Source organism: Sorex araneus, chromosome 2 (genome assembly GCF_027595985.1).
Source record: "Sorex araneus isolate mSorAra2 chromosome 2, mSorAra2.pri, whole genome shotgun sequence".
Taxonomy (NCBI): domain Eukaryota; kingdom Metazoa; phylum Chordata; class Mammalia; order Eulipotyphla; family Soricidae; genus Sorex; species Sorex araneus.
Window position 1 is genome coordinate 94,769,461 of NC_073303.1, and position 25,655 is coordinate 94,795,115.

At 37.6% G+C, this 25,655-nt stretch overlaps 1 protein-coding gene across 1 annotated transcript in view; it reads left to right on the plus strand.

Moving 5' to 3' along the window:
* The first annotated feature begins 5,484 nt into the window (after positions 1–5,484).
* TMEM71 (transmembrane protein 71) overlaps positions 5,485–25,655 on the plus strand; it is a 29,545-nt gene continuing 9,374 nt past the window's right edge. Inside the window, exons 1-5 of the mRNA XM_055128253.1 lie at positions 5,485–5,562; positions 7,240–7,306; positions 8,938–9,150; positions 14,269–14,441; positions 23,395–23,580. Of these exons, the coding sequence (XP_054984228.1) occupies positions 5,523–5,562; positions 7,240–7,306; positions 8,938–9,150; positions 14,269–14,441; positions 23,395–23,580 (679 nt within the window). The 5' untranslated portion in view covers positions 5,485–5,522. The remainder of the gene's footprint in view (positions 5,563–7,239; positions 7,307–8,937; positions 9,151–14,268; positions 14,442–23,394; positions 23,581–25,655) is intronic.

A 25,655-nucleotide genomic window follows, 5' to 3' on the forward strand; every position in this document is an offset into this window, starting at 1 on the left:
GTGCATGTTTGACATCATCTTTATTGATATTACAAAAAAGAAACTCAAAAGTCAACTTGACAGGGTATAAATTCCAATTCTTCCAGCTTCTAACTAGCTGGATATGGGACTTGGGGCAAAGTTTTTAACTTTCTGCCTCATTTGTCTCATCTGTAAAATGCACGTCATAGCAGAGCCTCCTGCAGTGGATTATAATGAGTATTAAATATATTAATATATGTAAAGCACTGAGAACAGTGCCTGTCACATAACAAAGGCCTCATTAGGTTAGCAATTATTATAACCATATGTGTGCCAGACCCGTAAAGTAAATTGCTAACGTCTTTCTCTTGTCAACCCCCCAAGGGTTCTGTGGGTCTGGGAAGAGCAGAGGATGCTGAAAACTTAACAATGATTTCCTCTCCTTGATTTATAAGATGTTGGCTAAGACTCAAAGGAAGAGGATGAGTAATAGGAAGACAAAGGATCAGGATGGGGAGGAGAATGAGAATTATGAATTCCATAAAATGCAGAACAGAATGGGTATTTTATAAAGCATATTTGACCAGAGGTATTATTGGGTAAATAATCCCAGAGTGTGAAGATGGCATGAATGCAGTTGAGCCACTAGCCAAGTAACAGGAATAATGATGATTTCTACGGTAACATTTATAACATTTAGAACCTGTTATTCTGTAAAATACTACCCCAAGACCAGGTGCCCTAAAACAATTAGGTATAACACAATTTCTATTAGTGAAATATGTGGGCTATTTTTACATCAATGAAACTAGAGGGTTTCATGCTGAGTGAAGTCAGTCAGAAGGAAATGGATAGATACAGAATGATTACTCTCATATGGGGGACTTAAAGATACACAGCAATGAAGCAGCAACTGACCAAAGGAAACAGAATTGGAGTTCGTCCACAGAACTGAACTTAGGGGCTGGGGGAGAAAAGTGGGGATGAAAGGAAGGAATCTTTGGGAGGTTAGTGTAGGCAAGTAGGTAATCTGGTGTTGGATGTGGTATTTTAATGATATATGCATGAAGCTATGAATAGCACTGTAGCACTGTCATCCTATTATTCATGGATTTGCTTGAGCGGGCACCAGTCATGTCTCCATTGTGAGACTTGTTGTTACTGTCTTTGGCATATCAAATACATCACGAATAGCTTGCCAGGCTCTATCGTATGGGCAGGATACTCTCGGTAGCTTGCCGGGCTCTCTGAGAGGATGGAGGAATTGAACCCAGGTCGGCCGCATGCAAGACACCCTTCCTGCTGTGCTAGCACTCCAGCCCCCTTAGCGCAGTAGGCAGTATGTCAATCTCATAATCTGAAGCCATGAATAACAGTATAATAAACCACAGTACTTAGAAAATAAAAAAAATTGGGATTGACTAAATTGTATCTTTTGTTCTGGCATCTTCCACGGATCACAAAGTATGAGCTCAAGCCCAGTCTTCTCAAGGTTCACGTGGAGGTGGAGCGACTTCATGCTCAAGGATGTGTTTTTTACCTATTTTTTAAATTTTTAAAAAATTTTTTGGCTTTTGGGGTCACACCCAGCGATGCTCAGGGGTTACTCCTGGCTCATGCACTCTGGAATTAACTCCTGGCTGTGCTCAGGGGACCATATGGGATACTGGGAATCAAACCCAGGTCAGCCACGTGCAAGGCAAACGCCCTACCTGTTGTGCTACCGCTCCAGCCCCAAGGATGTGTTTTTTAGACTGAACTCCAGGCCACTGGACGGAGGGGCTCATTAACCCTGCAAACAACCCTTCTGCCCTTGCCTATGAATCTTCCCAAAGTGTCAAGTTGCTTTGTCCAAGTGTGTGAGCCAAGACAGTAACAGCAAGTCCTCTAAGAATGAAGCCACAAGGCTTTTGTACCAACAATGCTGGAGACAACTCATCACTTGGTCTTATTTTACTCCTCAGTAACACATAATTAATTTTAGCCAGTCCTTTAGGCAGGGTGTTACACAAATATCCTTGAGGATCATTTTTGGAAGCTGCCAACCGCTGGACTTTGTGAACTTCCCAGTTTTTGCAACCAGGGACATGATTGGAAAAATATTTTATTGATGTAACCTTAAGCTGAAAGGATACCCAAGTGAGAGTGACATTAATTTTTCTTTTTCTGCCATTTTGACCATTTGGGCATCAGAACAGAAGCTGATGAACACAAAACAAACAAGGAATAACTCATCCACTTATGGCTGAAGATTCACACTTCTCATTTCTTTTTTTTCACCCATGGGTGGAGAGGTAGGCAGGGCATTCCTTGTTCTGTGCTCAGAAGTTACTTGTAGCAGTGCTCAGCAATCATATTCCATTTCAGGGATCAAAATGGGGTTAGCCATTACAAGTAAAGTGCCTTATTGCCTACATTATTCCTCCAGCCCCTCACTTGTTTTATCTCACTTAATTTTCCAAATCAGTCTGTGAAGTGCATAATTTTGTGTGCACTTCACAAAATAGCAACTCAAAAAAAGTCAAATTCAAACATGAGCACACAGGACAGTAGCCATAATTAGAATCTCAGTATAAGTAACTACAACATTTGCATTTTATTTTCTTCTTTTCTTTTATAGCGGGTGCTCCCAAGTGGTGCTCAGGAGACCTGAGGCCTCTCTAATGATTCTTAGTCAATTCTTATTGACTCAATTATTAAGCCTGAAGATACGCTGCTGCTGCCGCCGGGGCTCCTGGGTGTCGGAGATTACCTCAGTCACCTCAGAGATGCTTGTGAGCCTCCAGGGCTGCACTCAGCATTGCTTTGTGGACCACATATTACTCATGAATTGAACTTGGGTCACCATATGCAGGGTTTATGCCTGAATCTCTGTACTATTTCTCTAGTCACCAAAACTCACATTCCTTTTTTTTTTTTAAAAAAAAATCACATTAACAACATTAAATTTAACTGTGAAAGTTTAATTTTTAAAAATCACATTCTTATGAAGATCCCGTGCACCTCAGTGTTACTGAAATATATATTCTTTTTTATCATTTACAATAGAAAAGGACTCACAAACAGCATTGACCCCCTTGCCCCCCGGGGTCAGACTGATAGTATACCACAAAGGGCATTTGCCTTGCATGTGGTTAACCCAGGTTCAATCCTGGCATACTATAAAGTCCCCCGAGCACCACCAGGAGTAATTTCTGAATGAGAGCTAGAAGTAACCCCTGAGCATTACAGGGTGTGACCGAACAAGCCAGAGAGAGAGAGAGAGAGAGAGAGAGAGAAGAAGAAGAAGAAGAAGAAGAACAAAAACCAGCATCGACTCCTTCAAGACTTATGAAAATATAAAATGCAAAATAGAGTTTCCTGCCACAAGCCCAGTTTTTGGTGGATAAATCAATTGCCACTGCAGATATTTTCATATGTGCAAGTTTATGGCATCTTGAGTTTACTAGCAACAGTGATTTCCCCAGATAAATGTAATTGATCTAAACAAAGGACGCTAGTACTGTCTACTACACTTGATGAAAATGGCCAGACGCAAGAAGTATTACTTCTCTGAACATTCTTCTTACGTTCTCACAGCAAGGGTGCCATACTGGTTGAGTAAAGCATCCTTCTAGTGACCATGGTGTATCCAGCTGGCCTGATTCATGGGCAACATGTCCATCATTGCTGGTCCAGGAGACTATCCTAGGTCTTTACCAGGCTTCTCAGTGTGAATGTCACTCGTGTGAGCCCAACAGGAAGTGTGACCTCATTCTGCCTTGAGACTCTGGTTTCACAGGCTGATTTTGAAAGAAAACAAGAGGAGTGGTAGAGCAGAATTTCCCAAGAACTACGTGAGCTTCTGTTTTAGCAAACAAACAAAAGGCTGCTGGAGACAACACTTCTCTGCAAATGCTAGCACACACACAGTGATGTGTGCCGACATCTATTAGGAGGAGGAAAAGATGGATTTCCCTTTTTTGAAGAGAATTATGCACCTTTTGATGTTCTGACACTTTTCAGCTGACAACGTGAAAGGCACTGGATTTCTCTGCTGTCAACAACAGAAAACTTCAGATTTCAGTAATTATATTTTTATTATTTATCAATTGGAAAACCAGATAGGAAATTTCCTTGGGAAGAAACACACATGATAATTTTTTCAGAGCAGATGTATCACTTTAATGATTTTGGTAGGAAGAATATTTCCTGAAAAATTTTTGGAACTGTTAACTGTAGTGTCTTCAATGTTAATTGAATTCTCATTGACTGATAATGTACTTCCTGTAAATTGCTACATCTATTTGTAAGAAACAATATTAAGACCTTACTTTTTCTGAATTATTTGGTAGTTTAAGATTAAATTTAATGCTTGTGGAAAATAATTTGAACTGAATATATCCATATTGCAATGAGCCAAAACCAAAAAGGACAAATGGTATATGATTCTATTCTAGTGCAAACAATATTGCATTCCAAACAAATGAAATCTATAAAAAGTATGTGCTTTGATTCAGATATCTTGAAAGGAATGCCAGAAATTTCTTTCAATTTCCCTAAAGCTCATTGTAGATAAGGATCTCTATTTTTTATAGGTTTTGTATGTCATTTTTTGGAAGACCCAATTTGAAGTTTTACTATTATTTTTGATTTATTTACTATATGATAACCACTAAAATATTGCACTTAGTTGTCAGCTGAAGCTAGCCATTAGTGACGAATGGTAAATAATTTGATTAAAATTTACATATTTGGTTCAGTATTTAATTTCTATTTTAAAAAAGCAAATTAAATGCCCATGAGAAATAAGTTTTTAAATCTGTCAGCAGTATACTATTTTTAGTGCAATGTTGTTACAAAATTTGGCGATGGCTAGGCTGATTTTATGTGCAAAAATGCAAGACCCTTTCGTAATTACCTATCTATGGTTTGAGGTGTTGGGGAAATGACAGCTAGCAGTTCTCAAGCATTGTATGACATTTGATAGTGAGGTAATGTGTGTTGGATGAATAAATAGAAATACATTAATTTAGAGATTTATAGAACCTATATATTGTTCATATTTTAAATAGTTTGCATTCTTTATTATATTTTTATTACAAGGCAATTTTTGTAGATTTGGTTTTACCTGATAAAATGATGTATTTATGGCACAGAAATATTAATGATTGATCCATTTGCTTGTTTGGGGAACATATCCTTTGGTGCTCAGGAGTATTCTTGGATTAGTTCTCAGAAGATTTTAACAGTTTTTGGAGGACTATGTGGTAGTTGAGTTCAGACCCGAAGTTCTGACATGCAAACCATGAACACTATCCTTTGAGCTATCTTGGTGAAAAAGACTATTTAGATGCACAGAGACAATAGTAATACATAACAGTAATACATAATCATAGAGATTTACATAATCTTAGTGGTCCTCAATCCTAATCTCTGTATTATTTCAGTTAACAAATCTACTAGTGCAATTAGTATATGCCATCTGTTTGGACACCAATTTTCTATTTTTAGTATATTATCCACCTTTGTGAGTGTCTTTTACAGAAAATCTGTGAAATTTGAACAAGAAACTTCCCAGGATGTACCGAATATCTCAATTGATGTCAACACCAGTAGCAGGTAGGAACACTGCTATATGCAATTATCTTTTGAATGATTAGACTTCTTTTAGAAATTTCCTTGCTTTGATTTTACTGATACTCATACCATTAACCATCTGTCAGTAGCCTGTGCTTCTTAAATGCCAGTGTTCTCTTTGGCAATGATTTTGACTATATTTTTTTCCAGAGAGAAATGTGATACTTTTCCTTTTAGTAGAAAAAAAAAAACCTTTGTTTTTCAGATGCCTGTGCATAAATGAGATAGGAGACATTTTATCAAATACTATTAAGATATAAAACTGTTTATCTAGTAAAATTTGAAAAAACATCACTGAATGATTTTGATAGCTACTTACGAAAAACAAGGGCGTTGCTAAAACGGTAGTGGTTTTGAGTTTCTTCCTTCCTCTTGTTTCTTCCTCCCCAAACCCAGCTTCTAACTCTCCCTCCCTCACACACCTACGATTTTCTCCTTAGAAATAAATTAACAAATCTGAATTTCTCTGTCCTATGTATTATCAGTGATGAAGTCAAGTTTCATTGAGACTGTGTATTAGAAGCAATCAGGTCATTTCTATACAATATAAAGTTCTATTTTACAGTTTGGACTTCTTGTTACTGTTTTTGGCATATCGAATACACCACGGTTAGCTTGCCAGGCTCTGCCGTGTGGATGGGATACTCTCAGTAGCTTGCCAGGGCTCTCCGAGAGGGATGGAGGAATTGAAATCGAACCTGGGTCAGCCGAGTGCAAGGCAAATGCCACAAGTATCACAATGGAGACATTACTGGTGCCCACTCAAGCAAATTGATGAACAACGGGATGACAGTGCTACAGTGCAGTGCTACAGTTTGGAACATTAATTAACTGCAACTTTTCCAAACTGAAATCTTTTACTATGCAAATGCATAGTAAATGGAATGATTAAATGGTTAAAATGGAATGAATGGATAGATGACTTTTTAATTAGTATTACTTATAGTCTGGGCCAGAGACAGTGTACAGCAGGTATAGCATTTGCCTTGCATGCAGTTTGATCGAATCGAACATGGATTCAATCCCTGCAACTCATATAGTTCACAGAGCACTGCCAGGAGAGATCCCTGAGCATTGTAGGTGTGGCTCAAAAATAAAAACAATAAAAATAAAAAGATTAGTCATAATCTTAATATATCAGGAAATATTTACATAAAGCAAAATGGAACTTTTTTCATCCAATAATGTCTTTGGTCAATTTTACTATAGAAGTTACTTCAATATGTCTTAATGAGAGTGATTCCAGACAAATGTTTGGATTCTTCAAATTACTGAGTCAGCTAAAAAAAGTGATAAAATACCCATGCATCTTGGGTAATTGATTTTTCTCCCCTGTAGTTTCACCAAAAATCCTACCTTCCTCTTTTTCATGAGTCAGTTTTCTGCTAGTGATTTTGATTGCCTCACTCTGCACTAAGAAACCTCTAAGGGATTGTGGAATAAGAGATAAGCTAGAAGCCCTACATTTTTTTTTCTGGTTTTCTGGAGAGAACTGATGATATACTATGTTAGTGTTGATTCATTGGTTGACCACATCTCTTGAAGTATCTGAAGAAACTGAAATATTGACATTCACACATTTTTTACTGCCTCCTCTGCTAGAATCATGCGTGTTGGTGAAGTTTGATAAATGTGTATTTCTTTCACCTTCTTCACCAGGTTCTTCTGGATATTGGTCTAAAAGAGAATATACTCGAGCGAGATCTCCTACATACATTTTCCCAAGGTATTCTATGGGATTTTACCCAAGAACAGTCTTTTTTCCACCTATATATGTGTATTGTTACATCCCTGTTTTGAAAGTAGTAAACTTAGCTGCCATTCAATCTTGGTATGGGTACAGATTTTATTATTCTCATGCACATACAAAATAAAAACTTGCCTAACCTAATGTGGAGGTTTGGGGCATATGTGTCAATGTACATGAATTATTTGTTCACTTAGTGGAAAAACTAATGAATGTCCATATGTGGTTATTTTTTCAGTTACTTTTTCTTTAATACAGTCTTTATCTATTTTACAAGAACAAGGAGACTCTCCATCAGCGTGCATACTGGTTGAATTTTGTGCTTTTCTAAAAACATGTATAGTTTGCCATTTTATTTAAGTTTTACAATGAATTCTTTATCTTTAATTCCTGATGAAGGCATCAGCTGATGTCTCTTTTAGTACTATATGGAATGTGTGGGATCATGCATTAATTTAAAATGTCTGTGTTCTTTTCCTTGTCAATTCTAGATCTACTACTAATGACAAGTAACTTAGCTAGTTATGGACAAACAAATGGTATAGAAATTAGACTGTTCTCGAATTGGAAAAAGACAGGATTCAGACTTCAACTCTATTAGTGATACGTAATATTGAATTTTTTAACCTTTTTGGTTTGGGGGGCTACAGTCAATGGTGCTCAGGGCTCTGCACTCTGGGATTACTTTGTGGGACTCAGGGGACTGACCACATGGCGAACCTTGGATGAAACCCACTATATTACCTCTTTAGCCCTCTCCTTTACTTCATTTTTTCTCTTCTGGATATAATGAAGATAAAATAGAGATGTTTATGTAAAGTAGAAAAAGTTTGAAGTGTAGAACAAGCTCATAATAATTTTTCAATTAAGTCTAACTGAAACATATTTTACTAATATTAGTGCATGCATTAATTGTAAGCATGCTTTTGAATTTTTAAATTATCAGAAACTTGATAGAACATTGGTATCACTTCAGTGAGCAACATCAAAAGCCTTTTGTGTAAGCATAAATTTTTTTCCAACTGAAAATGGATGTACTGAACTAAGTAGGAGATTTCCCTGGCTACCAAATCAGAGAAGGTTACTACATGATAATTTGTATGGTTGACCTGAGGAAAATTTACAAAGAACCAAAATACCTCTCTGAATACATGCTTATGTAGCCATATTCGTTTGGTGACTCTGTAATTATAATCAATATATTGCAATGACAAAACTAAGAATATAAAAATTGAAAGGTTAACCAAAGAGGGATAGAGATGAGCTTTTTATCATCCCACTGGTTGTTTTGCAATTTTTCTATGTAAGAAAATGGACTAATGTCAAGGGTGTAGGTGCATCATCTGGTGAAGAAACTGATGAGCCATAATGTTTTCATCAGTGTGCTCTAAATAGAAACACTAAATGTCCTCATGTAGTTGAATGCTCTCAGTGGTGAGGTTTTGAAGTCCAGAATATTTAGTGACATTCTTAGTGCTATCAAGTATCACTCTTAAGATTGCAGTCATGACTGCAAAGCTTTTTCCACTCCACTGTGGCTAGAAATGTGGTATTATGTAGCTGTATGTGTTGGAAGAGATTTCAAAGATTTTCCTTCATTCTCTCTTTAGTTTTGTCTGTGATTTCCTGAACAGTGACAGCTCATATGAATGCTGCTCCATAGATCCCCTGACAGGCTCCCACTTTACCTGTCGTCGAAGTCCCAGGCTCCTCACCAATGGTTACTACATTTGGACAGAAGACAGTTTTCTCTGTGATGAAAATGGCAACGTAACTCTGAGTCCCTCCCAGACCAGTGTTCTGTATAAGGAAAACTTAGTGAGGTAAGAAAAGGGTAGTATCTAAGATATCTGAAATCCAAGTCATCCATGACTTATTTATTAGTTTACTCAATTCAACAATCGTTTATAAAGGAGTTCACTGAAAACAAAGGCTAGTAAGAACAGGATAGCCAACCTGAAAATAAACAAAAGTTTAGGTGCCAAAAAAGACAGTGCAGTGGAGAGGAAGAGTAGGGAGTTTATTTAACTATGAGGACAGGTGAAAATCTTCCCAGAGATAATGAATGGGGTTGATCTAAATCTGAGAGATATAGGATTTTTAGGGCAGGGGGTACACCTGGTGATGCTCAGAGCTTACTCTTGGCTCTGTTCTCGGGGGATGGTCCTGGTGGGCTCGGAGGACCATATGTGGTGGTGAGGACCAAACCAAATCAGCCACATGGAAGGGAAATGTCCTATTCAATGTATTATAGCTCCAGCCAGTTAAAGGATTTTAAAAACAGAAGTAGGAAAGGGAATTTCCAGAAAAAAAATGGGTGTGGAGTTCTGATGAACTCTGATACAGTTAGGGGAATAATAGTTTATTAGGGATACAACTTAGAGTGGAAAAAAGGCTGCTTTATAGGAGACAAGACAGCACGGGAGCAGGAACTCTATGTAAGGGGTTACTAGGATAAAGTTTTATTCTGCAAATAAAGTGCAACCACTCACCAACTATCATGTTTATCCTTTTATCATGTTTATCATGTTTATCACTTCACTGAAGGGAAGGATTGGTGGAAGAGAGTAGATGGAAAAAATGAGGATAGGGAATTCACTATGAAAGGATAGATGTAGCTAGTAATAACAGAGGAAAGTGAGGGAAAATAAACAAATGGATTAGTAAAGAGATGGGACCTGGGAGCAGGGAGGTAGTACAGCAGTTAGCATGCATGCCTACTGTGCATCCAACTGGAGTTTGACTCTTGGCATCACGTGGTCCTCTGAGCAGCAGCACATGTGGCTCTGGAGGCCTTCAACCTGGCTGGTTGGCTCAGCGAATCCCCAGAAGCACTGGGCCAGAGCAACATACTATTAGGTCCTTTACTGAATCACAAGCCTGGTTGTTCTATAGTTACCAATGTCCTATACCCTGCAACTCCTGACCTTATGATCACCTCTTTTGGGGGGCCTTTCTGCAAAAAGAGGTAGGACTGGGTTTCTGTTACAATATGTGATCTCCAGAAAAAGGGCACTTGCATAAAAGTTAGGAATCTAACTGTCAACTGGTAGTATGGTAGAACTAATTACCAAATAAAGGAGGGGAAGTTTGGAAGAAATAAAAATAATGAGTTCACTATTAAAAAGTTTATTTTGGGCAATCACAATTATTTTTCTTTAGAATTATCATATGCTAACTGTGTAAGTCATCTATGGATATTAGTGATTCGGTGTAAAAATAACTACAAACTCTCAGTGACATTTAGCAATGAGTACACATGTATTTGGTATATGGTTGGGGTAGACTGATCTGGTTGGAAATAGACTGGGCTTGACTTCACATATATTTAATGAAATTGTGTCTGCTTCATTTATCTCATTCTACTGGGACCGTAGGCTTCAGAAAGAATATTCTTCATATTGTAATTAAATAAATGAAAAAGGACGTTCCTCAATAACAATTTATATAGGCGAATTGAAGTTAGAGAAGAAATAGATCTCTATTTCTGTTGATCTAGTGATGATAGAAAGCATAAATATTTACAAAATAAAGTGAAATTTATCTTATAATTTAGAAGACATGTATATATAACTTTATTATCTTTTCTTAGCAGTACAATCTATGCAATAGCTTCTCAATTCATTACCCTTTAATTTAATACGTGACTTTTAAAAGTGGCATATACAAAAGGAATTAAGTCATTTCATTTTCAAACCTACTTCTCATGTGTTACTTATTTTATTGAGAGACAGCACTATTCCTAGTCTATAGGGTTTCAGGCTATAGTCTTAGTGTTTTAGTTAATATATATCTTTTTTTTAATTGCCTGTGATTTACTCATGTTTCTCTTTATTCAATTTCTATTGAAATTCGATTTATATTTTTACTTTCATGTAACAAGTATCATCTCTTTAGTTACTTATCATTTACTGATCATTCATCTATATGCTAGGTATAACACCAACTCTATAAATGTATATATGTGTATACATATATTGCCTATATAATAGCAAAAAGAGTTCATGATGGTGAATGGACTGTTCTTACATGGTTATATGTATATGCATATATGCACATATTCTTTCTTAATCCCAATCTCTGCTTAAATTTTTTATCTATCATTACTATGTATGTTAAAGAAAAGGTAGATACAAGTCTAGATAGGTTAAGTAATTTCCCCAAGGCCACTTCACTGTGACTTTTTATTTTTATTAATATTTTTATTATAGTTTGGGTAATATCACTAAATTGTATTAAAGTTTATGGTATTGGTGTACAATGTTACTGCACTTCACCACCACCAAAGTGCCCAAGACCATCCACCATTATTACTATGTCACCTGAGTCTAAGGTCACCTACTTGTTAAGTAGGGCCAGGATTCCAACTCAAGTTGTATGATGTCAGAACCCAAATTTTATCCACCATCCTTAGCTTTATCTCTTATTGTACAGATCATGGTTATGAGTTATATTTTATCTATATTTTTAGTCTCCTTCAAAATAGATGCTTTGTAGATGTTTTAGTTAAATAATAAACATAAGAATGAACAAATAATATAAAGTTTTCTAATCTTGTCCATTCATTTTAGGATGATCTTATCTTAGAACCTATAAGAATCTAAAATGTGGTTAGTATGCAGAGGAAAAAGTTCTTTCACCATCATGATCTTTTCTTTTTATCCCCTGCAATTGATAACAGAGAGAAATAAAACAGATTTTTGAGTGCAATCCAATTTATGGATATTTTGTCGCAGACTATTCCTTGGCTGTAAAATGATCAGCAGTGTCTCTGACTCTACCCACTTCATGACTGCAGCACTTCTCCAGAAACTGTCAATTGTCCCTTACAAAATAAGTGTGATTGAGAATCACTGGGATAAGTAATGTACAGTGGTTGCTATAATTGAACCAATTCTAAATACTAAGGAAAAACAAATCAAAAGTATTCTCTGAGGGAAGTCTCTTGGAGAAGCAGAACTTTGAAAGACTATTGCATTTCACCTTTCCATTATCTGACTCTAACTCAGGCCCTCCACATTTTCTTGCCACTAGTAACACAGTGAGCACAGGTGTGAAAATCACAAAGATCACAAAGAAGATCATGAATAGTTTCTTCCCTGTGGATGTTGAATAGCTTCTGTAATCTCAGTTTATCCCTCCATGCCATCCTCTGTAATTGAAAATCTTTCAGAAATGCAAACCAAACCACAAAATGACCACCCACATTCCCCGTGGCATACCTCACTGTCTTCCTTTGCTCTAATGTTAAAGTTTAGTTCCTTTGCATAACCCTCAGAATTCTTCATTACCAACATTTTATTACCTTTATAAATTTGTTTTCTTCCATAACCCAATATAAGACCTATTTGATCTTTAATAAAGTAGTCAGGTCATCTAATACAGCCCAGAGCTGTCATATCCTGTAAAGCATTCAGTGGCTCCCATTAGCAATATGTCTACAGGTGTCAGAACAGTTAATTTTGTAAAGTCACAATTTCCTACATGACTCAGTATTCAATAGAGTGAGTAGAGTCAGATGACCTGAGTTTGTCCCAATTATGTCACTGGCTACCTATAAGATCTCAGCAAATTATTTCACATCTCTTTGCTGCTGTATTCTTATTTAAAAAGTGGGTAATAATATCTCTTTCACAGAACAATTCCAAATATACTGTGAAGTACTATATGTAGATCATTAAAAAGGCATAGAAGAAACTATGTGCAAGAATTTTCTATATTTATATCATTCCTTTCTTATTTATTTATTTAATTAATTTTTTAAATTAGTGAGTCATCATGAGGGTACAGTTACAAATTTACCCATTTTCCTGCTTGTGTTTCCCTCATACAATGTTTGAGAACCCATCCCTCCACCAGTGTCCATTCTCCAGCACCAATGAACCCAGTATCCCTCCCACCCTCCAATCCCGTCCCGCAGGGCATTCCATTTTGTTCTCTCTCTCCTTTTGGGTGTTGTGGTTTGCAATAGAGGTATTGAGTGGCCATTGTGTTCAGTCTCTAGTCTACTTTCAGCACGCATCTCCCATCTCCCTTCCCGTGAGGGATCTCCAGCCACATTTTACTTGGTGTTCCCTTCTCTATCCAGGCTGCCTTTCCCCCAGCATGTGAAGCCAGCTACCAAGCCATGGAGCCAACCTCCTGGTATTATATACTACTGTTCTTGGGTGTTGGTCTCCTACTCTGTTATTTTATATTCCACAGATGAGTGCAATCTTTCTATATCTGTCCCTCTCTTTCTGACTCATTTCACTTAGCATGATACTTTCCATGTTTATCCATTTATATGCAAAGTTCATGACTTCATCTTTTCTAACAGCTGCATAGTATTCCATTGTATAGATGTACCAAAGTTTCTTTAACCAATCATCTGTTCTCGGGCACTCAGGTTTTTTCCAGATTCTTGCTATTGTAAGCAGTGCTGCGATGAACATATAAGTGCAGATGTCATTTCGACTATACTTTTTTGCTTCTCCGAGATATATTCCCAGAAGTGGCATTGCTGGATCAAATGGAAGCTCAATTTCTAATTTTTGGAGAAGCGTCCATGCTGTTTTCCAAAGGGGCTGAACCAGTTGGCATTCCCACCAGCAGTGTTGAAGGGTCCCTTTCTCCCCACATCCTCTCCAACAGCGGTTGCTTTTGTTCTTTTGGATGTGTGACATTCTCTGTGGTGTGAGGTGGTATCCCATAGTTGTTTTTCCTTTCTTTCTCACAGATTTAAACTATAAACTTGTTTCTAAGGTTTTGCCTTTTATCTCATTCTCCTTGACACTGAGTCATGTAACCTCATCTCCATAGAAATTTAAGATTATGGAGGTAAAAATGAAATGAGCTTCACAGACTTGGATTGTGGAGAAGTACTCTGTGTATTCAATCATTTTCATGAATAGAATTACTGTTGTTTATGATTCTTAATACTACCATTTTTCCCCTTTCAGAGTATTTAGAAAGAAAAAGAGAATCCGCCATTCTCTGTCTTCTATTTTTGACCTCCAAGCCTCTAAATCCTGGCTACATGGTAGTATGTTTGAAGATGCTGACTCTTCAACAAATAATGACATCTGGTTCAATGGCATCAGGAGACTGGACACGACTCATTGCAATGAAAGTGGTTAGTTTTAGCTCCTTTCTCTGTAGTTAATTATCATATCTGAATGGATGATAGCAAGCATGTTACTATGCCTAGAAAATATTCAGAGACAACAAATCATTTTGAGGATGGTCCTTATATTACCAATAAACCTAAAGTTCTCTTCTTACTATTTTATATGCTTCAAATCCATGTGTCCATGTTATGTAAGACAACTTTATTCTACACACATATTCTATATATATTCTATATATGCTCTCTATATAAATTACTAATAATAAATATATTACTGTTTTAAGTAAAAATATCACATATTATACAATGTAAACATATTGATATATCAATGATATAGGCTGGAGTGATAGCACAATGGTAAGGCGTTCGCCTTGCATGCGGCCAACCCGTGTTAGATTTCCCCACCCTTCAGAGAGCTCGACAAGCTACCGAGAGTATTGTGCCCGCACAGTAGAAAGCACACACTGGAAAGCTACCCATGGTGTATTTGATATGCCAAAAACAGTAACAGTAAGCCTCACAATGAGAGACGTTACTGGTGCTCGCTCAAGCAAATCGATGAGCAATGGGATAAATGATATATTATATATTATTATATAATATATATTATATTATATATTATAGACAGTGATCAATGATATATTATGGATAATGAAATAATTATTAATTATTTCACTGTCACTGTCACTGTCATCCCGTTGCTTATCGATTTGTTCGAGCGGGCACCAGTAACGTCTCTCATTGAGAGACTTATTGTTGCTGTTTTTGGCATATCCAATACGCACGGATAGCTTGCCAGGCTCTGCCTCTTGGGCTTGATACTCTCAGTAGCTTGCCAGGCTCTTTGAGAGGGGCAGAGGAATCGAACTTGGGTGGGTCGCGTGAAAGGCGAACGCCCAACCGCTGTGCTATAATATTAAATAATAGGACATGATTTTACATTCCCATGGTTGTTTTCTTTGCAAATATAGGACCCAAAAACAAACCAAAAAAGTGAAATAAGATGTAAATGCCTTAAGAAACTCCTGTTTTAAAATGGATAGATAATTATGCTTGCATGTAATTATAACACCTTGAACACTAGCAGAAATTTATTATCAATATGCCCAGAAACTTCTAGAGGGTATCTGTCGCCTCTCTCTAAACTAGAATTTAGAGCTTTCGGGGGGGGGGTAACATTTCAGAGGATCTTACAGCAAGAGTGGAAAGTGTTAAGTAGAGAAGAGCTGACATAATATTTCCAGATTCTCCACTCAAACTTCTAAATTAGGAGCTACACATCCTAAGACACAAATGTGGCCTTGTCACTTTTTCTTCACACAGCATACGAGGCCCTTGAATATTTTTCTATTCCAACCAGAATTGGCTGCATAATGTGTAGGGCCTAGTGAAAATAAAGTGTAGGGCCCTTCTTAAAAAATGTTTAAGATTTTCAAGTGGCAGCAGCTGAGCACTTAACCAAGGCTGAGGCTTTTTAATGGAGACCTATGGGATTGCACATATCAAATAACCATGGAAATGGCCCTGTCTCCAGCTGGTTTTTGTTTATTGTTTATTGTTTTTATTTTCCTAGTGGGAAGGCATATGTGATCAGGACTCTGCAAGGGGTACTGGAGATCAAACCTGGGCATTCCACACACAAAGCATGTTCTCTGGCATGGAGCTATGTCCCCAATCCCTCCAGCTTTGTTCTTTACCTTCCTTTTACATGTATCTGATTCTGATCAAAGTGACCCATTCTCAGTTTCCCAAATGGTCCTACATGCTTTCAATGAATCTAGGTTCCTTGATGGGGAAGATAGGCAATAAGTAAAATTGCATATCAAGCTGAAAAGCAGTAATAAGTGTGAGACCAACAAAGGAAGAAATATTGGAGGTTTCAGCTTTAAATAAGATGATTAGCTTGGCCTCATTGAGAATGATTTCAGAGAATTTTTTAAAAATTGGAAACAAAACCTCTAGGGGAGGTAAACGTAAGTGCACAGAGTTTCAACTAGAGGTTTTTCAGGTTTGGAACAAGTGAGGGAGAAGAAAGCTGTGGAGAGTCTAATAAAGGTTCTGCATTCTCCTCAGTGAAAGGATTTTGAAGAGGGGGGTTAAGATGATTCCATTTATATTTTGACAGTCTTTTTCTGGTTGCTGTGTTCAGATTAGATAGAAGGTAGGAAGGGACAGAAACAAGGAAATCATTCAAGAAATTATTGAAGTAATTCAGGCAGTAAATAATAGTAGTTTGGACTAAGATGATAGCAGAGTAAAGGTGAGGAGCGGTAGGAATTTGAACACATTTCAACCCGGATTTGCTAATGTGAACCAAGAGAAAAAGGAAAGTTAATAATATAAGACCTGATATCTTCTTTATTTTTCCTTGTTTACGTATATTATTAGTTAAATATCTCAAAACACTTAGGATGTAGGTCTTGCCATATGTATTGTAATTATGATGAAATGCATTCAGGGTTAAGTGACTTATCTATGTTTATTAGTTTATAAAACAGCAGAATTGGAATTCAACCTGGGTCTGTTTAGTCTGGAGAGCCAATCTTAGCTCTACATTCAGGTTAAATTGCTGCTTATACTTTATAACTCCCACCCAAAGGGCAAGAAAGAAAAGTCATATAATAATATAATATATAATTCTAAGGTATAGAGTTCCTCCTGTTTTATTTTTCTCAGTTGGCTTTCAGAGCAGAAAATTCAAATACATTAATTTTAAAAAGCTTTTTAGTTTGTAGAAATACAAATCCACAAGCTGTTAAAAATACTGTGGAAAGGGCATGGCATGCATAACTTTCATTCAACATTATCCACTAGTAAAAACTTGCTCAACTATTATTCATCATCAAAACCAGGAAACTGAATTATTCATCATCAAAACCAGGAAACCTTATAGTACCATAATGATTTCACCAAAGTCAGCCCAACTGAAGGGAGTGAATGTAAATGTATTTTTTTAAAAAAAGTGTTTCTTAAAGGTGTAAACAATTCCTATATGAAAGCCTGATTAATTAAATTGAATATCCTTCATGGGGTCAGCGGGAGGTGGGGGCAGTTGTCTTATGAAAATAGCCAGGATATATAGGCAAGACAAAATAGCAGAAAGAGGAAAAGATTGGTGGGAGATGGGGGATGGTGGGGGAGGGAGGGAGGAGGAGCCTAAACATATAGAATGAAGATATTTGATAAAAGCTTTGTGTCATGTTGAGAAGTTTGTATTTCATCTCATATATTAAGCATATTTTTAAGACTCTTAAACGAGGCAATGATGTAACCATGTTTGGATGTTCAAAATTACTTTCCAACAATATGAAATGAAAACTGGACGGACAGTACTACTAGGAGCTTGGAGTCAACTGAAACCAATAGGCACATGAAGGAAAGTAGTTCTGGCACTAGAGAGGAGATTTCAGGAATACTTTTCAAGGTACCATTGATATGTTTATGATGAAGGAAGTGCAGTGATGAGAAAGCGGAAGACATAAAGAAAACTCATGTTTAATTTGACTAACTACATGAAAAGTTCTGCTAATCATAGAGGCTTAGAAGACAGGATAAGGAAAATTAGCTTTAAGCTGAATGGATCTAAATTCAAGTCCTGAAGCAACATTTTCTGGCCTAAACTGATGGACAAGTTTGTTAACCCCTTGGACACTACATTTATTTTTATATAAAATAAGAATTAGGGGCTGGAGGAATAGCACAGCGGGTAGGGCATTTGCCTTGCACGTGGCCGACCCAGGTTCGAATCCCAGCATCCCATATGGTCCCCTGCCAGGGGTGATTCCTGAGTGCAGAGTAACCCCTGTGCATAGCCGGGTGTGACCCAAAAAAAGCAAAAAAAAAAAAAAAGAATTAGGATATCCTGTAGGAATTAAAGAATAAAATGCTATGATCCCTGACAAGTTGGCACAGTAAATAGTGATCACTCAACACATATTAGATCCAAAAGAAAAAAAGGAGGGGGCTGGAGCGATAGTACAGTGGGTAGAGCATTTGCCTTACACGCGGCCAACCTGGGTTCAAGTCCCAGCATCCCATATGGTCTCCTGAGCACTTCGAGGACTAATTCCTGAGAGCAAAGCCAGGAGTAATCCCTGTGCATCGCCAGGTGTGACCCAAAAAGCAAAATTTAAAAAAAGGTTTAGGCTTGCCCTGCAAGCCATGTATCTCCCTTGAACACATATCTCACTTATTTGTCTCGATGTTTTTTTGCTGGCCTATCACTAATCTGTACAAGCCTGTGTTCTCGCTCAAAATGTACTTCTTCCTTCCATCTTTCTATAAAAACTTCCTTACTTTATAAAAAAAGGAAAGATTTAGCTGAGGGAAAAAAGATACTTAAATCTATGTCATAAGAGCTGATTGTCACAAAACCCACAATAATAAAGAACAGTCATTTTTAAATTGAAATATACGTGTTTTGTTTGTTTGTGGGCCATATCCAGCTCAGGGCTGACTCCTGTCTCTGTGCTCAAGGATGACTCCTAGCAGTTCTGGGGAATTTAATGTGTGCTGGTGACTGAAGCCAGGTCAACCATGTGTAAAGCAGGTTCCCTACACACTGTACTATCATTCTGGCCCCTAGTTGAGGTATAAAGTTGATATGTAGAATTCAATGGTTTATAAAATATTCACAAAGTAAGTTATGCAACTATGACCACTTTTCTAATTGCAGAACATTTTCATCAACTCCAAGAGAAGCACCGTATTCAGAATACTCATTCCTCCTTGCCTGTCCCCTCCTCTCACTCATCCTCTGACAATAATTAGTATACTTTCTGTGTCTGCAGATTTGCCTATTTTAGATTCCTGTTATTTTTAAAGCAGCCCTACCTCTCATTGGTAGTGCTGCTAGCGACTTGTTTATGCTGATATATCGAATGCATTAAAAATTTCCTTTCCATGGTTCTTGTCAGCTTCTGAAACACAGAGAAAATCTCTTTTCAGTTACAAATTAATGTTTGCTAATGTGTTAAGATGCTTCCAGAACACTGCAGCATTAACCTAAAAATTCAGGAGACCATTAAAAAATCTAACTGTGCTTATTTGTAATTTTTTTTAAAGTGCAGTTCTGAAAACACACATTCAAATTAGATATCCAAAGTGTGTCTGAGGGAGGAACCAACTTTAGGAGATTCATGTAGAGAGCAAAAGGGTGATGAGATAGAGGATAGGGTGAGGAAGAAGATAGAGGTCAGGTGAGGAAGTCACAAAGTTGAGTGGGTTGGGAAGCTGGAGGAATAAATAGTACAGTAGTTGGTGCATATATACAACCGATCCAGGTTCAATCTCCAGCACCCTGTTTAGACCCTAGAGCATGCCAGGAGTGAATACAGAGTCCTAGAGCTCTGAACACTACTGGGTGTGCCTTCCCACAAATGGCATACCACTGTAGCAGAACGTTTTGCTATAATTGTCTGTAATATAGATAAAATAAAGTCATATAAAACCCCTTGGCCTTGGATTACAATACTGATTAATAGAAGGAAGAGGAATGGAGGGAATAAAACTTGGAGTAGAGGTGACATAGGGATGGGGTGAAGGGGCACAGGCACTTTAGTCATGATGGGGTGTAGTAACTTTGCACATCAATACCATAAACCTTAATGCTATTGTAACCATGTCACCAAAACTAATAAATAAATTAGGCCATATGTATTTTGTACTAATTGTTAGGTTTACTTTCACTTAAGGGCATTTTAAGGATTTCTACAAGGTGTATTTTAAAGATATAATGACATAATTTGAAGACAACATTAAACAGTAAACATTTAACAGTGGGATCTGAGTTAAGTCAAAAGATCAAGAAATGGGGGCCGGAGCGATAGCACAGCGGGTAGGGCGTTTGCCTTGCACGCGGCTGACCCAGGTTCGATCCCCGGCATCCCATATGGTCCCCCAAGCACCGCCAGGAGTAATTACTGAGTGAAAAGCCAGAAGTAACCCCTGAGCATCGCTGGGTGTGACCCAAAAAGCAAAAAAAAAAAAAAAAAGATCAAGAAACGGATGCTCAAATGACTACATGTTGGGAATCATTGTTCCAAAGGCAAGGTTTCATATATTTGGAGATTAACATCTGATTTTCTCACAGCTACTTCTTTGAGATATGTCCAAACAATTTTAAAGCAACTGGACCACAGCAATGCTTGTGCATGCATGAGGTATCCTGTTAAAATTCCCCTTGTTTCCAAATATCTTCTAAATTTAGCAAATCATACCACCTACTCCAAAGTCAGTAATTTGGCAATTTGGGTGCACACAGGACTTTGGAACTGTTCATCTCTGCTGTCAAGAGTAATCAAATCTTCCCAGACTTCTTGTTTTCCAGATTCATTCAAGGCCCCATGATTTTTATCATCAATTAATTTTTCTCTGGAAATGTTGCCTAGTTAGAGGACTCAAGAATAATTCAAAATTAAATTGTTTTGCTATTTTCTCTCTGAGTAATTCTTGCAATCAAAATTACTTTCCCCAATTTTCTCTTGCTTCATTTTTTAGTCAAAAGCGGGATTGTGTGTGCCTATCTGCCTGTTTTGTTTATCCTTACTTCACCCCTTCCACAGCTGTGAAGACACCTTCTTCATCAATTGCAATTCATTCTGTATCTGTGGCATTTAGCAGTTCCCCAGACCCCAATAATGCAATTCAGGACACATTCCCAGAGCCTGTGAGTCATACTGAAAGCGGCTAGTGGATACATGCACAGAGGGCTGAGCAGGACTTCCGCTCTATTTCTAAAAGACTTATGAAAGAAAGACAGGATGACCTTAGGCAAGGCACCCTACTTAAAATCTACAGTTTTCTCTAGCACTACTGTCCTATATGTTGTCAACATTTATAAGTGCTGTTACTTTTCCTTCTCTAGCACATCCATGGCCACTTTATAAGCAAGAATATGAAAATAGAACAACTTACCTTTTTGAATTGAAGTAAACTACATTGAACTTAAAAAATGAGAACAAAATGAAATGAGTATCTCCAAGTTCAATACAAAAGGGTTATTTGCTGGAAAATTTTCTGTCTTATGAACCTCTCATTTATTATCATAATCAAGGAAAAACTAAATATCAGTTAGGAAAAAAGGTGAATGGGGACGAATTCTGTCTTCTTAGAGATAAAAGTCTTGTTAATTATTTTATGTTAAGATTTGTTGTGTTTTCCCTCCTTGGGGTCATTTATTACATTAGAAAATCCTGCATGATGTTTTTAATATTCAACATAGTCTATTTAAAAAAAACTTTCATAAATAAAACCCTCTCATCCGACTTTCAGTTGTCCCCCTTAGCCAATCTTAACGTGCACAAAATACCATACTGTTAAGTATAGCTATTATGTTGTAAGGAGACCTATAGGAATTACCTATTAATCTCTTAAAATTGAAACTAGCCATTGAACAATAATTCCTCATTCTCTGAGTTAGACTGTTTTAGAACTCTTTGGCATTTTTCCTCAATTGCCTAGCTTATATCACCCAAGAAAAGTCTTTTGGGTATACATGTTGAAATTTTTTGTCAGGATCTTCTTTACCCATTCAAATATATATATGAGCCCTTGGCCATTTTGGTATCTTGACTCTTGTGAGCACTGCTGCAAAGAACATGGCCCAGAATCTCCTTTCAGTAAGGTCCTTACTGGATGGTCTGCACATTTTACTATCTGATGCTTCCTTTCTCTATGGCAATGAGCAGGATGCTTATGCAAACTGCTTTGCTGAGACCAAAGCTGTGGGTGGGATGGTGGGAGTGAACCCAGAGGTTGGCAGAAAGTCCTTAGGGCAAAAATTCAAATGAATTGGCTTAGTCTCCAGATTTAGTGAGAGGCCAATACCATGGTAGAGTTGGCCCACCCTCTTGGTGGGAGGTTACTACTCTCAAGCAAGAAACCACTAACCCAAAGGGTATACTGAGACCAGCAAAAAGGCAATTTGGTAAGTGCAGTCTCATGGAAAAGCTGACATGTACTTCCTCTTAATACTAAGTTTGACCCACTTACATAGTCTTCGGAAGTCTTTTAAGTAAAGCTGTCACCTTTCTTCCACTGATGTGGGGAAACAGCATGACAATAAGAGATGTAAGGTCCTGCAGTTTGTTGATTGTGCATGCATCCTCTCTCCTAGTCTCCTGGCCCCACTTCAATAGTGTTCCTGTTTATTAATTGTCACAAAGACATTTTCCTCTCTTGATGGTTTAAGCTCAGATCAGCTTTATCCTCCATGAAGCTGAGAAATGACCCCCTATCTCTAAGAAACTTTTGCCTAGTGGTGTATATCCAACATTCATTTGGGTAGAGTAACTTTCAGTGTTTCCTTATTCTTTCATAACTCTCTTCTCTCTCTTTCTCCCTCTCCCTCCCCTCCTGTCTCCATCTCCAACCCCTCTTCCCCTCTCCTTCCTGTTGTTGTTACAATAACAGGAGGTCTCACACACTTGTGTTGGCCCACACTTAGTTGTGATCCAGTGGGGGGTCAGTACTAGGTTGTGTGCTTGAACAGTTGGCTATGGAACTTAGACATGTACTTGCCAGTGTTTGAACTCTCTCATCATGGTGCTGTGCACATTTTGGTTGCAGTGTGCCCAGGTCACACATGTTTCAGTATGGAGTGGGGGATCCCAACTGGCATTGTTGCTGAGATCTTGCTTGAAGCATGTGGGATTAAACTAGCAGCCTCATGTGCAAGGCAGGGACTTTGCTGCTAAGCCAACCTAGAGGCCACAGTCATTTTGTTTTAATGTCATTGGTATTGACTTGTTCACCAAATATGCATTTCTCAATCTTTTGATTGTCTCTGATCTGAAGTTCCATTTCATCTTCAACATGGGGAAAATTGAAATACCATCTTATCTAGAGCATCATTTTCCATCTTGTCTCAAGAATGTACTAGTGTTACTACTGTTATGATTATTAGCTAACCTGATTATTGAGTATTCCCACTCCTACACACATATTTTTTGTTTTCCAGGAGGTGATTTTGACTATTCGTTGACTAATGAAGATGAACTGGAGCAGCTGAATGCAGAATGTGTGAAGGCTTCCTCTTCTGGCCACACCTGGCCTCAGACTCCCGAAGAAAAGTCCCACAACACAGCTCTTCAGTCTCAGGCTAGGGCTTCTGAACACTTCCAAGGGAATCTTTCGGATCATTCAGGTGAGATTTTTCTTTAAGTTGTCACACCCAACTGATTCTTCCTTTAAGCTAGACAATGATTTAGAGATCTCTAATGTCCACATAAGAACAAGTATAAATCCTTTTGAGAAAAGGAGGGTGGGGTGTTGCCAGTGTTCATGTGTCCATTCACAGGGACGGTGATCATCTTCGAGTCACCTTACAGGCATCAGAAAGATGGTATGTGTAACATTTGACTTATATTTTTAAGAACCTGAAGACTTTTAGCAAAATTTTGAGCTTCTATAAATCTGGTAGTGCATACGCAGTTGTTTTATTTTTATATTTTGCTATGTCCCTGACATATTCCATGAACAAAAAAATAGGGAAAAGATAAAAATAAAGAAAGAAGTGAAAAAAACAGAGAATTTTTTTAAAAGACCACTTAGTGCTATGCATCTAGTGAGGAAAAGTCAAAATGTAGAATGGGGGCTGGATAGAAGGTATAGCTGCAGGAGGATTTGCCTTACATGTGGCCAACCTGAATTTAATGGACAACCTATATGGTGCCCCTTAACACTATCAGTAGTCATTTATGACTGCAAAGCCAGGAATAACTCCTAAGTATTCACTGGGTGTGCCCCATACAGGCCCCAAATAGATAGAAAGACATTGGTATTTTCCTTCAGGAGTAAATCTGAAATAAATTTGACAAACATGTCTCATAGTCTCTTGTTCAATAACGTTTATTTATCATCTATATACAGAGCTTTTCAAGGCTCAAACCTGAGCTCTCCAATTGCTAACTGTAATTCATAAATCTCTAAGACTTGCCATTATCATCTGAAAATGGAAATAATCTTAATTCCTATGTGGAATGACTATAATCAATCATGAAAAGTACTTTACATACTGTGTCCTTATAGGTTCAAAACAATGTGAGGTTCTGATAAATTGAGCTTAAATAAAAAGCTTTTCTTTACTTTCCTCACAAAATCAAAAATATTCATGTCACTGACCACCCATCTTATAACCTCAAAGACAATTATATTCTACTCCTTTTTTTTGTTCCTAATCAGCTATGCAATAATTGTTTAAAGAATGTTTGTCATTCTTGTTGCTTTGTACTTTTTCTTTTTATTACGTTCTAGGTGTTAGGACAGCTAATGGAATAGGTTTTGTCATTTAGACCAGTGATTTTTCAAAAAATAATTCTCAGACAGACTGGTGCCACTGGGGCTGGAGAGATAGTACAGCAGGTAGGGCATTTGCCTTGCATACGGTCAAATCAGGTTCAATCTCCAGAACCTCATATAGTCTCCTAAGCCCACCAGGTATGATCCCTGAGTGAAGAGCCTGGGTAAGTCCTGAGATGCTCAGGACTTCATTTTTTATTTTACAAAAAATCAAATATGTACCACTTAACACCTAGTACACTTGGATCATATAGCTACACTATATGAATATTATTATGAATATTTTTCAATTTCTGCCTTAGAAACACTAACTAGATTTCCTATTTTTACTGGTCTAGTGTATTCAAAGGTTGAAGACCACTGTTAGGCGGTTTTTTAGGTGATTGGGACCATGATTCCAATCACCTCCCATAGGTAGCCCACCTTGTGCCTTCTTTAGGAGGGGGTGTTAAGTGGTCCTTCTTTGAGTCCTCCTAGAACACAGAGCTCTCCTCTCATGCCCTCATTTCTCGTGCATGGTTGTGTCTGTGTCATCAGACTATAAGTACCTGGAGGTTGGGTGCTATGTCTCAGAAATCTGTGAAGATCCAAATGATAATAAGAAATTGCTCACCCAACCTCAACCCTATATTGCAGGAGGAAGAAATGATTTCCCCAAGGCAAATACTGCCACTGTATAGCAGGAAATAGACACCAGAAATGCTCAGTGAGTTTGTAGTCTAGATAAATAAGACAGAATTTTAAATTCACTTGAAAAAGTGGATATCATGCATATCATGGAGATATGCATGAGGTGTAACAGGCTTTTAGAGACAGCAAGTAAGGGCCAAAGAGGAGGTAGAAGAACCAAGGAGAGCTTTTTGAAGTTCCACTTTTGTTAAGCCAGAATAGATATTACATAAGCAGCTACTAATGGAGTGA